Genomic DNA, 15,945 nt, shown 5'->3' with positions numbered 1-15,945 from the left:
TTTATCCAAATTATAGCTATAATGTACTAATCAGTCTATAATTAGCTGTTGTCGCACGCACGACACACCAGCTAGTGTCATGCTTTGTTGGCGTCATTCGCACAACACAAAGAGCTGAGTATCCAAGTTATAGCTATTATGTACTGATTAAGTCTCAGTCTATAATTAGCCGGTGTCGCACGCACGACACACCAGCTAGTGTCATGCTTTGTTGGTGTCATTCGCACAACAAAAAGAGCTGAGTATCCGAATTATAGCTATTATGTACTGATTAAGTCTCAGTCTATAATTAGCCAGTGTCGCACGCACGACACACCAGCTAGTGTCCTGCTTTGTTGGTGTCATTCGCACAACACAAAGAGCTGAGTATCCGAATTATAGCTATTATGTACTGATTAAGTCTCAGTCTATAATTAGCCAGTGTCGCACGCACGACACACCAGCTAGTGTCCTGCTTTGTTGGTGTCATTCGCACAACACAAAGAGCTGAGTATCCGAATTATAGCTATTATGTACTGATTAAGTCTCAGTCTATAATTAGCCAGTGTCGCACGCACGACACACCAGCTAGTGTCATGCTTTGTTGCTGTCATTCGCATAACACAAAGAGCTGAGACGCACAAATGAAGAAGTCAAGAAATTATCTGCTATTAACCTAGCCTCCGAATATACCACGGCTTAGCCTCCGAATACGCATAAACATGTGCACCTATTTGTCTTTTTTTTCTTTGGTTCTAGTAACTCGTCATGCCAGGGCCACGTTATTTGTTGTGATGGGTAACATTCAAATACGCAGCAAAAATTTTATGGTTGGCCAATCGCAATAAGATTTTAGACATATTTTTTTTCAAATTATAAAGGATAGAAACATGGAACAGCAGTTGTACGATCTACACCATGAAGGTGGCAACAGAGTAGCACCTAGAAGGGAAGAAGAAGAAAAAGCTTAGGAACAAATCAGAGTTGATATTGGCTTTTAAAACCAGTTTCTAGTTATTTCAATTTTTCGGCTTCAGTAGTAAAAACCGTTGAAAGCAAGACAATATACATGCCATTCATAACTCTTGATTTGTTTTATCAATGTGTGTGACTACAGCTTGGCTAAGGCATTAAAGTCAGCCTAATGCCTATATAGGCTCCCATCTCCTATATTGTTGCTACGGTATTAGGCTATTAACACTTTATTAGGCTCCTAGCTCCTACAGTGTGGTTAAGGCAATAGGTCCTAACTCCTTATTAGGCTCATAACTCCTATGTGGCTCAGGATTAGGCTCTGAATTCCTTATTAGGTTCCTAGATCCTACAATATGGCTAAGGCATTAGACTCCCAACTCCTTGTACCGCTCCTAACCCCTTATTAGCTCCTGACATCTTATTAGGCTCCTAAATCCTATAATGTGGCAAATACATTAAGATATTAAGTCTTGTTATTCTCCTAGTGGCTAAAGCATTAGGCTCTTAACTACTTATTAGGCTCATAACTCCTGTAGTGTGGCTCAGGCATCAGGCTCTAAACTCCTTATTAGGTTCCTAGGTCCTGCAACATGGCTAAGGCATTAGGCTACTAGCTCCTTATTAGGCTTCTGAATCCTTATTAGACTACTAACTACTTTAGTGTGGTCTGGCATTAGGCTCTCAACTCCTTATTAGGTTCCCAAGTCCAACAGCATGGCCAAGAGCATAGACTCCTAACTCCTGATTAGGCTCAAAACTCATACATTGTGGCTATGTTATTAGGTTCTTAACTCCTTATTAGGCTACTAGCTCCTAATGTGAGGCTAAGGTATTAGGTCTATAAGTGGCTAAGGTATTAGGCTCCTAGCTTCGTATTAGGCTCTCGTTCAGCGGTTTGATTTAAATTTCCCTCAGTTTTTTTGCATGTGTCCCTCGTAGACTAATAGCTGAGACGTATAAGTGAGAAAGTCACAAAAATATGTATTTATGGCTTAGCCTCAAGACTTCTAATTTCAATAAATCAACTTATGAGCCCATTTGCAAATTTATTTCTTAAAAATGGCAATTTTTTAGGCTCTTAACTTACTGTTTCGTTCAGGAGTCTCATGTAAATATTAATCGCTCGAACTCCTGGGATATAAAAGGATACTCTGATTTTCGCTCCATGTAAAATGGCATTGTTCATCTGCCTCATAGTACTTTCAGCCTGTGTATGATTTGAAAACTCAACTAATCCCCAGTCCTGAGGTGCTCCACCACGAAGTGCAATCTGCAATGAATAAATCGTGATTACCAGTATAATCTTTTTAGAGACAAAGAAATGAGAAACATATTCCCAGCAAAAAAATGCATAGGGGGTTTAGCCAACGCCCTGCGGTATGGTTTACAAACATCCCTCCCATTTACTGGCCAGGGTATAGTTTTTACCCACCTTCCCTCATTCCTTTCAAATAATATATATTAAGTTGTGAAGTGCTCCACTACCAAGTATATCAAATCCACAGCTTAGATACCAATACAGTTATGAAACCTCGATTTATTTTTGGGACACAGTGCATGGTAGCGATGCTAGCGGCTGGAGACAGGAAACTAGCAGCACAGCTTAGATAACCAATATTGGTATCTAAGCTGTGTATGCAACAAAACAAAATTGCGTTCCCGCCTATGGTGTTGTAGTACGATCTACGAGTCGGAGCGGGGCTTGGAGGAAGCACCAAGCTCATAACTCTGTACCAAAAGCTTCTCATGGGCAAGATACGAGTTTTCATAACTGTATATTGGTATCTAAGCTGTGATCAAATCTAAAATAGAAGTCTTATGATTAATGATGCAGGTTTTCTTGGTGATAAAGGAACGATCAGCAGTTTCCTAGTGAAAAAGTCTTTGGGGCGTGTGACCCCAAATTATAATAATTGATATATTTTTTATAATTTTATAATTATAAAATTATTATTAATTTTAGTAATATAAAGTATTAATATAATAATTAATAATTATTATATTTATTAATAAAATAAATAATTATTTTGGTATTAATAATATTGGTATTAGTAGTATAAAACCAAGTATTATAATTTTTATTATAATAAAAATGATATTGTGATACTAGGCTATTATTCATTTTGATCCTTCACTCACTATCTGTAAATCCTAATAATGGTCTTAATCACAATTAAATCATTGTAGGATTTACTTTTTCTTGTTCCCCCTCACCAGAGTTTTACACAAATTTATAGGCTTATTTCCTAAACATAATCCAGTAAACGCTTTCTACCGCCCTTATGTTCTTGAAAAGAAAGAGTCAGCTCAACAAAAGCCATTATTTTCATTCTCAAGTTTGCTTCGTTATTTCTCACTAGCCTTGAGAAAATAGCTGTATATATCTTTCCAGACATAGAAAATTGGATTTGGTTCCCAAAGCGTCCTTCATAGGGCTTTTAATGGCCAGCTCTAAAAGGAAATTTGGAGTTATAGAAAATAGAACTCGTGTTTTACTTAGATTTCTACAAAAAGATGGACTCCAAGCAAGAGCGTATCCAGGATTTTTTTTAGAGGAGGGGTATTTCTTTTTTTTGGGGGGGAGGGGGAGGAGTTACAAAAAAACCCTGACAAAACGCACCGAAAATGTGTTTTTATGCATTTTTGTCAATTATCTACTTCGGGGGGGGGCTTCCAACCCGTACCAAACCCCTGGATACGGCCTTGACTGCCCGAAAGGATTATAATAAAAAGCATTTCCTCTTTGAGCATGCTCACAATGATGTTTTACCAATATAGAGATTTAGCAAGCGCTAGTTAAAACGAAACAGACTTCTTTAAAATGATTGGCTAAAAAATTATGTAAAAAATTCTATAAAAAAATTCTCATTGGCTCAAATTGATTCACATCGTGAATTAGCATTTAGCAAAATAAAAAAAAATACCTATTTGAACCTATTGACACTTACTGATGTGTAGGACAAAATGTGTCCCCTCTTTTGATTTTTATGGCACTTGGTATCTACCAAGTGACATAAAGCGATCGCAATTTCTGTCAGTCGGTCTATCGGTCTGTCTGTCCCGGTTTTGCTACTTTAGGCACTTCCAGGTAACCTAGGACGGCGAAATTTGGCAGGCGTATCAGGAACCAGACCTGATTAAATTAGAAATTGTTGTTTCTCCAATTCGACCATCGGGGGGGGGGGGGGTGGGGGGGACGGTTAAATCAGAAAAAAATTAGAAAAAAGGAGATATTTTTAACTTACGAACGGGTAATCGACTCTAAATGAAATTTGATGTTTGGAAGGATATCGTGTCTAAGAGATCTTATTTTAAAGCCCGACCAGATCAGGTGACATTGGGGGGAGTTGGGGCGGGGAAACGAAAAATCTTGGAAAACGCTTAGAGTGGAGGGATTGGGATGAAACTTGGTGGGAAAAATAAGGATACGTGATACGGATACGTGATTGACATAAGCGGAATAGATCCGCTCTCTTTGGGGGAGCAGGGGGGAGGGTTAAATCGGAAAAATTCAAAAAAATGAGGTATTTTTAACTTATGAAGGAGTGACCGTATCTTAATGAAATTTGATGTTTGGAAGGATATCGTGTCTCAGAGCTCTTATTTTAAATCCGGCCGGATCCGGTGACATTGGGTTAGTTGGGAGGAGGACCTAAAATCTTGGAAAACGCTTAGAGTGGAGGGATCGGGGTTAAACTTGGAGGGAAAATTAAGCATAAGTCCAAGCACAAGAACAATTACATCCAAGCACGAATTACAAGCACAAGGTAACTCGGAAAAATTAGAAAAAATTAGGTATTTGTAACTATGAATGGGTGATCAGATCACCCATGAAATTTGAGCTCATATGGTATGAGCTCTAAGAAGCTCATACCATATGAGCTCTTGGCTCTTCCAACCTCGTCACAAGTGCCATATGAGCTCTTGTTTTTTGTAGAATCTATAAGGTCAATTTTTCAATTGACCTTATAGTTCTAAAAACCAATTATCAAAATTATTAAATAGAATACATTTAAATAATCATTTTAATCGTTGGTTCATAACTGTTTGTGTTTATACCACCGTGCTTTCGACAAAGCCTTGTCCGGGTAGCAGAATTCCTTATATCGCCCCTTGACGCTACAGGACAATTAAGGCTAACGTAACCGTTACATTGGGACAGCCTCTTCGATGAGGACGTCACAGTCCAGACACTGCAATATAAATCACCCGTTCTGTCAATGGAAGCGACCCAGTCGCATCATCAAACAAGAGCTAAGAGCTCATATGGCACTTGTGACCAGGTCAGAAGAGCCAAGAGCTCATATGACATGAGCTCTAGCAAAATTGTACGAATCATTAGATTGATTTAAAAAGAAAATCAGAGGCTTAATGCCGGTCGGGATTTAAAAAAAGAGCTATGAGACATAAGGTCCTTCTAAATAAAAAAAATTCATTAGTTCCAATCATCCACTTGTAAGTTAAAAACACCTCATTTTTTCAATTTTTCCTCTTATTTCAGCCCCCCTAGATGGTCGAATCGGAGAAAACAACTATATCAAGTCAATTTGTGCAGGTCCTTAACACGCCTACCAATTTTCATCGTTCAAGCACATCCAGAAGCACCAAACTCACCAAAGCACTGGACCCCCCCTCCTTAACTGCCCCAAAGAGAGCGGATCCAGTCCGGTTACGTCAGTCACGTATCTACAACATTTGCTTATTCTATCCGTCAAGTTTCATCCCGATCTCTGCACTCTAAGCGTTTTCCAGTTCCCCACTCTAGGCCATTTCTGGTTTCCCTCTCCAACTTCCCCCAATGTCACCAGATCTGGTCGGTATTTAAAATAAGAGCTCTGAGACATGTATTCCTTCTAAATATGAAATTTCATTAAGATCTGATTACCCGTTCTTAAGTTAAAAATACCTAAATTATTCTAATTTTTCCGAATTAACACACCCCCCATCTCCCCCAAAGAGAGCGAATCCGTTCCAAACAATCACGTATCTACAACTTGCGCTTATTCTTCCCATCAAGTTTAATCCCGATCTCTCCACTTTAAGTGTTTTCCAAGATTTCCGGTTTCCAAGGTTTCTGTTTCTCCCATCCAACCCCCTATGTTCCCGGATCCAATTCAAATTAAACATGGGCATCTGAGACATAAGACCTTTCTATATGACAAGTTTCATTAAGATCCGATCACCCATTCGTAAGATAAAGAAACCTCAATTTTCTCATTTTCCAAGATTTCCAGTTTTCCCCTCCAACTCCTCCCCCAGTCACCCTCTGAAGCACAAGAGCTCTGAAGCACAAGCTCCTTCTAAATATCAAATTTCATTAAGATCTGATCATCCGTTTGTAAGTTACAAATGCCTCATATTTTCTAATTCATCTCAATTACCCCCCCAACTCCCCCAAAGAGAGCGGTTCCGGTCCGGTTGTCAGTCACATATCTTGGACTTGTGCTTATTCTTTCCACCAAGTTCCATCCTGATCGCTCCACTCTAAGCGTTTCCCAAGAATTTCATTCCCCCCAACTCCCTCCAACGACACTGGATCTGTCTGAGAATTAAAATGAGAGATCTGAGTTATGATATACTTCAAATGTGAAATTTCATTAAGATCTGATCACTCCTTCGTAAGTTAAAAATAAATCATTTTTTCTAATTTTTCAGAATTAACCCTCCTCTCAATTCCCCCAATGAGAGCGGATCCATTCCATTTATGTCAATCACGTATTTAGGATTTGTGCTTATTTTTCCCACCAAGTTTCATCCTGATCCCTCCACTATAGGCATTTTCTAAGATTTCCGCCTCCCCCTCCCCTGAACGCCCCCCCAATGACATCGGATCCGGTCGGCATTTGAAATAAGAGATCTGAGTTACGAAGTCCTTCTAAATATGAAATTTCATTAAGATCCGATCACTCCTTCTTAAGTTAAAAATACCTCATTTTTTCTAATTTTTCAGAACTAACCATCTCCCCAACTCCCCCCAAAGAGACCAGATCTGTTCTGGTTATGTAGATCACGTATCTAGGACTTGTGCTTAGTTTTTCCACCAAGTTTCATCTCGATATCTCCACTCTAAGCGTTTTCCAAGATTTTAGGTTTCCCCCTCCAACTCCTCCCAATATCACCGGATCCAGTCAGGATTTAAATAAGAGCTCTGAGACACGATATCCTTCTAAATATCAAATTTCATTAAGATCCCATCACCCGTTCGTAAGTTAAAAATACCTCATTTTTTATAATTTTTCCCAATTAACCGTCCCTCACTCCCCACATATGGTCGAATCGGTCTACTTCTAATTTAATCTTGCTTGGTATCTGATACAGCTGCCAAATTTTATCGTCCTAGCTTATCTGGAAGTGCATAAACTAGCAAAACCGGGACCGACAGACAGACAGACAAGACCGACAGACCGACAGAATTTGCGATCGCTATATGTCACTTGGTTAATACCAAGTACCATAGAAACCTTCGTCTTCAGAGGTAATGAAAGCGGGGATAATGAGTAATGACACACATATCAAATCCGCAGGCAAAGGAAACGTTTCAATCAGATATAAAAATATACATCAATAAAGCGAGATTTTTCTTGTGAAATGCAAAGGGAAAAAGCTCGCCCATCGTTCTAGTTTTTAATAGGGGATGAGGGTGAGTACAGCTATATTTCAAATTCATTTTCCACGAAGAAGTAACCAATGTAAGTAGGAAACACCTAAAAAGGAGTCTTAATGCTCCGTCATATCCTCCTGTGCCCCCGGCGTCCCTGTTGTAGTTGTGTCCCTGTGTCACGGTCGTCATTTATATTCCCTGTGACCCGATAGTCATTTGCGTCCCGGTGTCCCAGTCTGTAATTTCTCTACGAGTGTCCCGGTCGTCATTTATATTCCCTGTGTCCCGGTGTACCGGGCGTCATTTTTGTCCCGGTGTCCCCGTCTGTATATACATTCGTTCTTGAACTTATTTTTATATATATAGATCTCACAACGATCCAATTTTAGTCGCATCTGGTTGAACCCGTGTCCCGGTGTCCCGGTCTGTATATACATTCGTTTTCAAATTGGTCTTTTTTTAGTTTTTAGTTTTTTTAGTTATACCTCATGATTCTAATGATTGCCCTTGAGCTTTGCTGATGGTGATTGCTAATCGAACATTCCCTGTGTCCCCCTCGTCATTTATAATCCCCCTGTGCCCCCCGGCGTCCCCGTTGTAGTTTTGTACCTGTGCCTCGTCATTTATATTCCCTGTGTCCCGGTCGTCATTTGTGTCCCGGTGTCCCGGTCTGTATATACATTCGTTTTCGAATTGGTTCCCTTTTTAGTTTTTTTTTTAGTTTTATTTAATTTTTTTTTATTTTTTTTTTCTCCTCTATTTTTCAGTTTTTTCCTTTTTTCTTTTTTTTCTTTTCTAGTTTTTTTAGCTTTTTTAGTTTTTTTATTAGTTTTTAGTGTTTTTTTCTTTTTAGTTTTTTTGTAATTTTTACCTTTTTTAGTTTTTTTTAGTTTTTTTAGTTTTTTTTTAGTTTTTAGTTTTTTCTTTTTAGTTTTTTTGCTAGTTTTTACCTAGCCAAGGTTCGAACCTGCAACCTCTCGGACCTAGAACCTGGAACATAACGCGTTACCAACTCAGCTACTTCGGGCTTGAATACATTCGTTTTTGAATTGGTATATGATGAAATAATTCAGATGTCATATGCGGACAGACAGACAGACATAACACACAAACAACTTATTTATTTAATATATAGATATAGATAGATAATAATAATAATAAGGATAATAATAAATATTGAACTGGCATCAACAATACCCGCTAGTATTTTTTAGGAGCAATAAAATTGAAAATCTTCGAAAAAGGACTGCGTTTGGATTTCATCTTCAACAAGCAGCTTGGATTTCATCTCATAAAAGATATTCCAGATTCAAGGAATTGAACCTATTTTCCTAACCAGTGCTTAGTTCTTACGGCCTTCTGTCCCACCTCGTCTAATATACTCTAGTCCTAAATAGAAGAAGTTTTAGAACTTGCCAATGAATATGTTTGTAGAATTAGCGTGTTCTTTCTACCCCATCTTGGCTGAAATCTTCTCCTCCCATCTAAAAGTCGTTCTAGAATCTAGGCAATGTATACGTTTTTCAAATCAACGTTCAGTACTTATGGCTTTCTGCGCCACCACGACCAAATCCTCCTGGTCCAAAGAGTGCAGCATAGCATGGAACATGACAGTAAGGTTTTCCTTCTCTTTGAGCATGGTTTCCAGGAGTTAGCACTTTATTACATTTCTCACACCTCAAACACTGCCTATGCCAATCTTTATTCAGCGAAACTTTCCTTTCAGCAAAATACACAGGTTTATTACAACGCGGACAATTCGGCATCTTTTAATAGTATTTATGTATTGTTCTAAAGTTCATAGCGATGAGCGTACAAAATGGATTAAACATATCATAAATTATATCAAATGTAGAAAAATTTGTTTCACTTGAAATAATTTTTTTTCTGTCATTTCTATTACGGATAGTTTCAAAAATATTTATGCAATAAGCAGAGTTATTTGAAACAAAGTAATATGATTCAAAAATTGATTTTTCTTTTACGCGTTCCTTCAGCTGAAAAATTACAACATTATTATTTTCTAGTTCACATAGCCCGTAAAATGTAAATAGAAGTTGTAAACACAATTTTAGTGTCTTCTATTGTGCGAGTGGCACAATTTTTTAAGCTAAAAAGCAACTGAAAAAAATCACCTGGAAATTTTTACCAGAGGGGCCAAATCTTTTAGAAGGGAGAGATGGTTCATTTTGTGTGTTCCCCCATTTTACTTTGATTAATATAAAACAAAATCACTTTCATTTCATAAAAGATATTACGCACTGTGAAAAAATTTGAAGTCTTTTATTTTATTGCCAGCTCTTCCTCTACAGAAAATTCGGCCCCTCTGGTAAAAATTTCTAGGCCATTTCCTTAGTTCCACTTTTTAACTTAAAAATTATGCTACACGCTGTATTCTATTTATATTTTATGGGCTTATAAACTAAAAAAGAATAAAATTTTGTAATTTTTTAGCTGAAAGAACGCATAAAAGAAAAACAGATTTTTGAGTCATATTACTTAGTTTGAAACAAATCTGCTTATTGCATAAGTATTTTTGAAACTATCCGTCAAAAAAATTATACAAAATAATTATTTGAAGTGCAACAAATGTTTCTACATTCGACATAATTTGTGATATGTTGAATCCATTTTGTACACTCATCGCTATGAACTTTAAAACAATACATATATACTATTGAAAGATGCCAAATTGTCCACGTTGTAATAAACCTGTGTATTTTGCTGAAAGGAAAGTTTCGCTGAATAAAGATTGGCATAGGCAGTGTTTGAGGTGTGAGAAATGTAATAAAGTGCTAACTCCTGGAAATCATGCTCAAAGAGAAGGAAAACCTTACTGCCATGTTGGTTACTGCCCCCCCGCGCGCGTAAGTCGTTACGCGCCATATTAGTTACGCGCCATTGTAGTTGTGTCCCTGTGTACCACCTATGAATATAGATAGATTTATATATGTGTTTTGAACTACGTAAAACTTGCGAATATACAACATTCTTGGCTTTCCCATTGTCTGTGCATATACAAAGCCTTATGTAATAATAATGACGTCATAAGCAAACGCTCTTTTTACAAACAAAAAAACATGCACACACACAACTCGTTTTTATATAGATAGATAGATAGATACAATACAAATTAACGGCGTAAAACTTGCGAATATACTACATTCTTCGCTGTCCAATTGTCGCTGCATATAAATAGATTGTCAGGTTTACCGACCCTCGAACATGCAACGTACAATTGTCCATGGGAAAAACAATCAGTATTAAGATCTACACCACTTTTTTCTAATGATTGACCTTGAGCTTTGTTGATGGTGATTGCAAATGCTAATCGAATTGGGAATTGCAATCTTTTAAATTGAAAAGGCAGATCCGTTGGAATCATGAGAATGTGAGGAATAAAAACAGCCTCACTCTCAAAAGGCCCTGTCAAGATTGTGGCCTCTATTACGTTTTCCATTGTTTTTTTTTTTACGGCAAGTTGCGTGCCATTGCAAAGCTTTGGTGGGTTGATATTTCTTAACAGTATTATTGGTACGCCTATTTTCAGTTGTAGCACGCGTGATGGAAACCCTGAAAGATCCACGGAATTTAAAAATTCAGATGGATAATTAACCGCTCCATTTGGTTCCAAAACTGTGTCGACTGACTTGTAAAGGACTGCCTGGTTTCGAATCTTGGTCAAAACAATATTGTTGATTTCGTGGACGTCTATATTTTTGGGTGCAAGAATCGCTCTTTCACTTAGCCATTTATTATTTTTATAATTGTTTAGAATATTCGGAAATACTTTTTCAATCAATTCATTTTTGGACGTCACTAAATTACAGAATTCAGCAGGTAGTTGTATACGTCCTGAAATTGAGTCTACTGGGAGCTTTCCGTTTCAAATTGCCAACAATTGATCTGAAAATGTTTGACCAGAGTCATCGTTTTGCAATCGGAGACGCATATTTGTAGTAATTTTAATGTTTTTGCGTGTGCCCATAAATTAGAATTTTTCAGGCAAACATTCATTTCGTCTGCAGGGGTTGATCTAGGTATTATAGGTAATATTTGCCTGAAATCTCCCACAAGCAATATTAATGTGCTTCCAAAGGGTTTCGAATTCCCTAGCAAATCTTTCAAACATTGATCCAGAGCCTCGAGCGATTTTTTGTGTGCCATTGTTCACTCGTCCCAAATAATAAGTTTGCATTGCTGCAATACTTTACCCATCCCAGATGATTTGGAAATATTGCACGTGGGAGTTTCTGTAGAATGCAAAGTCAGAGGCAATTTCAAAGCGGAATGAGCAGTTCTTCCACTAGGTAGCAACGTTGCGGCTATTCCGAACGATGCAATTGGTTTTGCGTTGCTCTGGTAGTTCCTCGACACGCCTTCGTTGACGTAAATTGTACATTCCTAATCTAGCATTATCTCTTGAAGCCGCAAGCCTGTTTTCACGTTGCTCTTGTGATTCCTCGACACGCCTTCTTTTTTACTTTCTCTTTCAGCAGCAAGTCTGGTTTCGTGTTGCTCTGGTAGTTCCTCCACACGCCTTAATTGACATAAATTGCACATTCCTAATCTGGCCCTTTCTCTTTGAACCGCAAGCCTGGTTTTGCTTTTTGGTAACATTCTATAACATTGACAGTTGGAGAAATCTCCACGTGCCAAGCTTGCTAAAGCTCAACAATTTATAATAAACCTCAACATTTTCAGTATCTTTTTTAAGGTTTTCAAATTACATTAATCTATTGTCAAAATATTCCGAAATATTTATGCAATTCCCAGTTTTTACATTTAAACCCTCAACAGAAAAATACATAAAACTTATTTTTATATATATAGAAGATATAATCTGGCGTAACAGACAAAGTGTAACAGACATAACACACAGACAACTTATTTATATATATATATATATATATATATATATATATATATATATATATATATATATATATATATATATATATAGATTTATTGATAATATTGATGTCGATTTTATTTATATTGTTATCATTTTTTCTTCCAAAAATTTTCAATTTGATTGCTCCTAAAAAATCGAAGTGGTTTATTTTCAATATTTTATTTTCAATATCGGCATCAATATTTTCAATATTGATGCCGATTTTATTTATATTGTTATCATTTCTGATAATATAATAGATTTATTCTAAATATAATTATTCTTTTTATAGATTTATTATAATAATAGATTTATTGATAATATTGATACCGAATTTTATTTATATTGTTATCATTTTTTCTTCCAAAAATTTTCAATTTGATTACTCCTAAAAAATCGAAGAGGTTTATTTCCAATATTTTATTTTCAATATCGGCATCAATATTTTCAATATTGATGCCGATTTTATTTATATTGTTATCATTTTTATTATTACTATTGTGCATTACCATGGAGTAAGATTTTGTTCATTTTGTGTTTGTTCCTTTTTAAAATGCTCTCTTTCTTGACCCTTTAATTGTAAAGGATCGTTTTAGCTTTACTGTGAAATTACAAACCGGAAAGGCCTATTGTTTTTTCTTAGTTGGAATATTTAGAGATGATCCTAAGCATGGCACTATGCCCCGAACAGGCAACTTTTCAGAAGATGCTTGTACTATCTTAAATTTTTGTTACTATGTGCCGACGTTTTAATTATTTTTTTAATAAAAAATTAAACAATTATTTAATAATTTTGAAAAATTGTTTAGAAATATAAGGTCAATAAATGAAAAGGTTTCAGTTACTGCTAGCTAGTCCTGCGCTTGGTTTCAGTTACAGCTGCAACCGTGATCATCATGCATATAATGATTTTTTTTATTTCAGTGACTATGGCTAAGAATTCATCCTTTAATACAATTTTCAAAGAAATTTACAAACAGGAAGAGACCTATGGCTTTTCTTATTTGAAACAGTAAGAGACGACCCTCAGAGAATCAGGCAATTAGTAAGTCCAATATGTTAGTTATTTACTATGCTTCAGCTATCTATAGAGCAATGATACTGATGAAACTTAGATAATCCAACTTATAAATAATTATACCGATACTTTATATAATCTGTTGTACCACCATGTATACAACTATTTATTTAAATACTTCAATTACTATTGGCTATAGTGCGCTCTTTAATATTTAAATACTTTTTATTATGGTAAAAATACTATTTTGATCTTCATATGCAAGATGATGTTAATAACATCTGCTATTACAGTGTTGTACAAATACGAAACCCAGAGATCGAATCATGCTGCAGCAATGCACTGCAGGGCCGACGCAGGGACCTTAGTAGTCAAGAAGCGTCGTTAATCTGATACAATACAATACAGTGTTGTACAAAATATAGTTTTTCGTAAGAAAATTGGTTCTATTTACTATGTGCAGTGTTTTTTTTTTCTTGTTTTTTTTTTTTTTACAAAGCTTCAGCTGTATCCGACGACACAGGCATATACCCCCTTTTTAATGAACTGTATCGATCTTTTATATATGTTCTGATGTTATAATAACATAAACTACTACAGTTTTATGGAAAAATGCAGTTCTTCATAAAAAAATTGATTTTATTTTAAAAATTATTTTTTAAATTACAAAAGTTCTTAATGAACTGCCCTAGTCGCTTTCTAGACTTGGTTCCACCTGCTTGTTTTAATGTTTCGAAACTCTTTTTCTATCAAACTTTTCTCTACGACACGTAAGGCTAAATCCAGGGGGGTTTTGACCCCCCCCCCCCCCAAAAAAAAAAGAATTGTCTGACTCGTAAAAATGTTACAAAAATACATTAAAAAATTCGACGCGTTTTTAAAAGTGTTTTTGTAAAACACCTCCCTGAACCCCCTTCCGAGCGAAAATCCTGGATAAGGCCTTGATGACATAGGACCTTTATTTAGCTTATTTCATCTTCATAAAGGATTTTATAAACCAAGCTTAAAACCATGTGACCCACTACTGTTTCCATGTATATCACTGTAACGTACTAAGCGTGCGACGGCAAAATTTCGATTTACTTTTTATCCATGTTAGGCATGCAGCATAAGCCTTTTTTAAAACTGCGAGATGCTGACGAGGAGCGGGCAAGCCGCCATCTTATCGGGCATATGCCCGATTCAGGAAAATTCACCCACGTTTCCGGCCGTACACTACCTGTGAAGTTTGAAAAAGCAGATGTCGTTGAATTTTTTGTGTTTTATCTGCGAAGTGATTTATTCTTTATATAGAAGAAGTATTTTCAATTCATTGTTGCTATGGATGCGAAAATTTGCGACATGATTGTCACTTGATCGGATATTTCAGATCCAAACACTTCCAAGACTTTCTAGAGGGCAAATTAATTTCAATAGACTTCGACCCTCTTCTTAGTTTGTATTTTCCATGACAAGGGCAGGCATTGATGCACAGGTATGAGCAGGGCTGCCACCCTTAGTGATTTATCACTGTTTCTAGTGATTTTTACAATGCCTAAACAAAAAAAATCACTAAATCAGTCCATAAATCACTAGATTCTTGAAGAAAATCACTAAATCAGCCACGTAATCACTAAAATCTAGTGACCAATCGATAGATCTCTTCAAGTTCTTTCGAGCCACATACTTAATTCATTTTTGGAAAATAAGTAGACTTTTTTGCAAACCCCACAGATATATCATAATAAATTATATATCATAATTTTCGAAAAAAGTAGACGTTTTTGCTAAACCTACAGATATATCATAATAAATTATATATCATAATTTTCGAAAAAAAGTTATTTTTACATTGTCTAAACAAAAAAAATCACTAAATCAATCCATAAATCACTAGATTATTGAAGAAAATCACTAAATCAACCACACAATCACTAAAATCTAGTGATTTCTTTTTTGCCGGGCGGCAACCCCGGGTACATGCACACGAACCTATTTTAAGGAGCATTGTCCTGGGAGGAGGAACAAATTCAATAAAAACACGAAAATCAGTAAACTAAAAGGAAAATGCAAGAAACTATAAGAAAAATCGCCAAAAATTTTGAGATTTCAGAGGGACATGGACCTAATGGACAAAAGGTCTAAATTTGGGAAGGAGGACTAAAATCATCAAACAAGCGAGTTAAAAAGAAAATACTTGAAATAGGGGGGAAGTTGTATAAATATTGCAATTCCACAGGGAGGCGAGCATTCACATTTGTACCTGATATCTTGCTTTTCGATCAATGAAAATTCTGTTTTGGGGGAGAAACTTCTAAAACTTGTATTGGGCAGATGATCCAAATAAGTGTCAGCTGGTAATACAGTTCATATTGCCAATATTCCTTACTTTTCTAGATGTCATATATCCATGGAGTTTTGCGAAAAGGGTCTAAGTCCAATTTTCTTAATTTTACAGGAAAATAAAAAGAAAGTAAAAACGCACAATGAAAAAATCTT

The 15,945-nt window shown here is 36.2% G+C and overlaps 1 protein-coding gene across 1 annotated transcript in view; it reads right to left on the bottom strand.

The window, feature by feature from the left end:
• Nucleotides 1-15,945, bottom strand: part of LOC136032897 (ribonucleoprotein PTB-binding 1-like) — a 174,729-nt gene that overhangs the window by 78,931 nt on the left and 79,853 nt on the right. The window contains exon 5 of the mRNA XM_065713331.1: nucleotides 2,042-2,224. Coding sequence (XP_065569403.1) covers nucleotides 2,042-2,224 — 183 coding nt within the window. The remainder of the gene's footprint in view (nucleotides 1-2,041; nucleotides 2,225-15,945) is intronic.

This window comes from Artemia franciscana, chromosome 11 (assembly GCF_032884065.1).
Source record: "Artemia franciscana chromosome 11, ASM3288406v1, whole genome shotgun sequence".
Classification (NCBI taxonomy): domain Eukaryota; kingdom Metazoa; phylum Arthropoda; class Branchiopoda; order Anostraca; family Artemiidae; genus Artemia; species Artemia franciscana.
The sequence above is the reverse complement of the archived record's forward strand: the minus strand, read 5'-3'. Positions and strand labels throughout refer to the sequence as shown.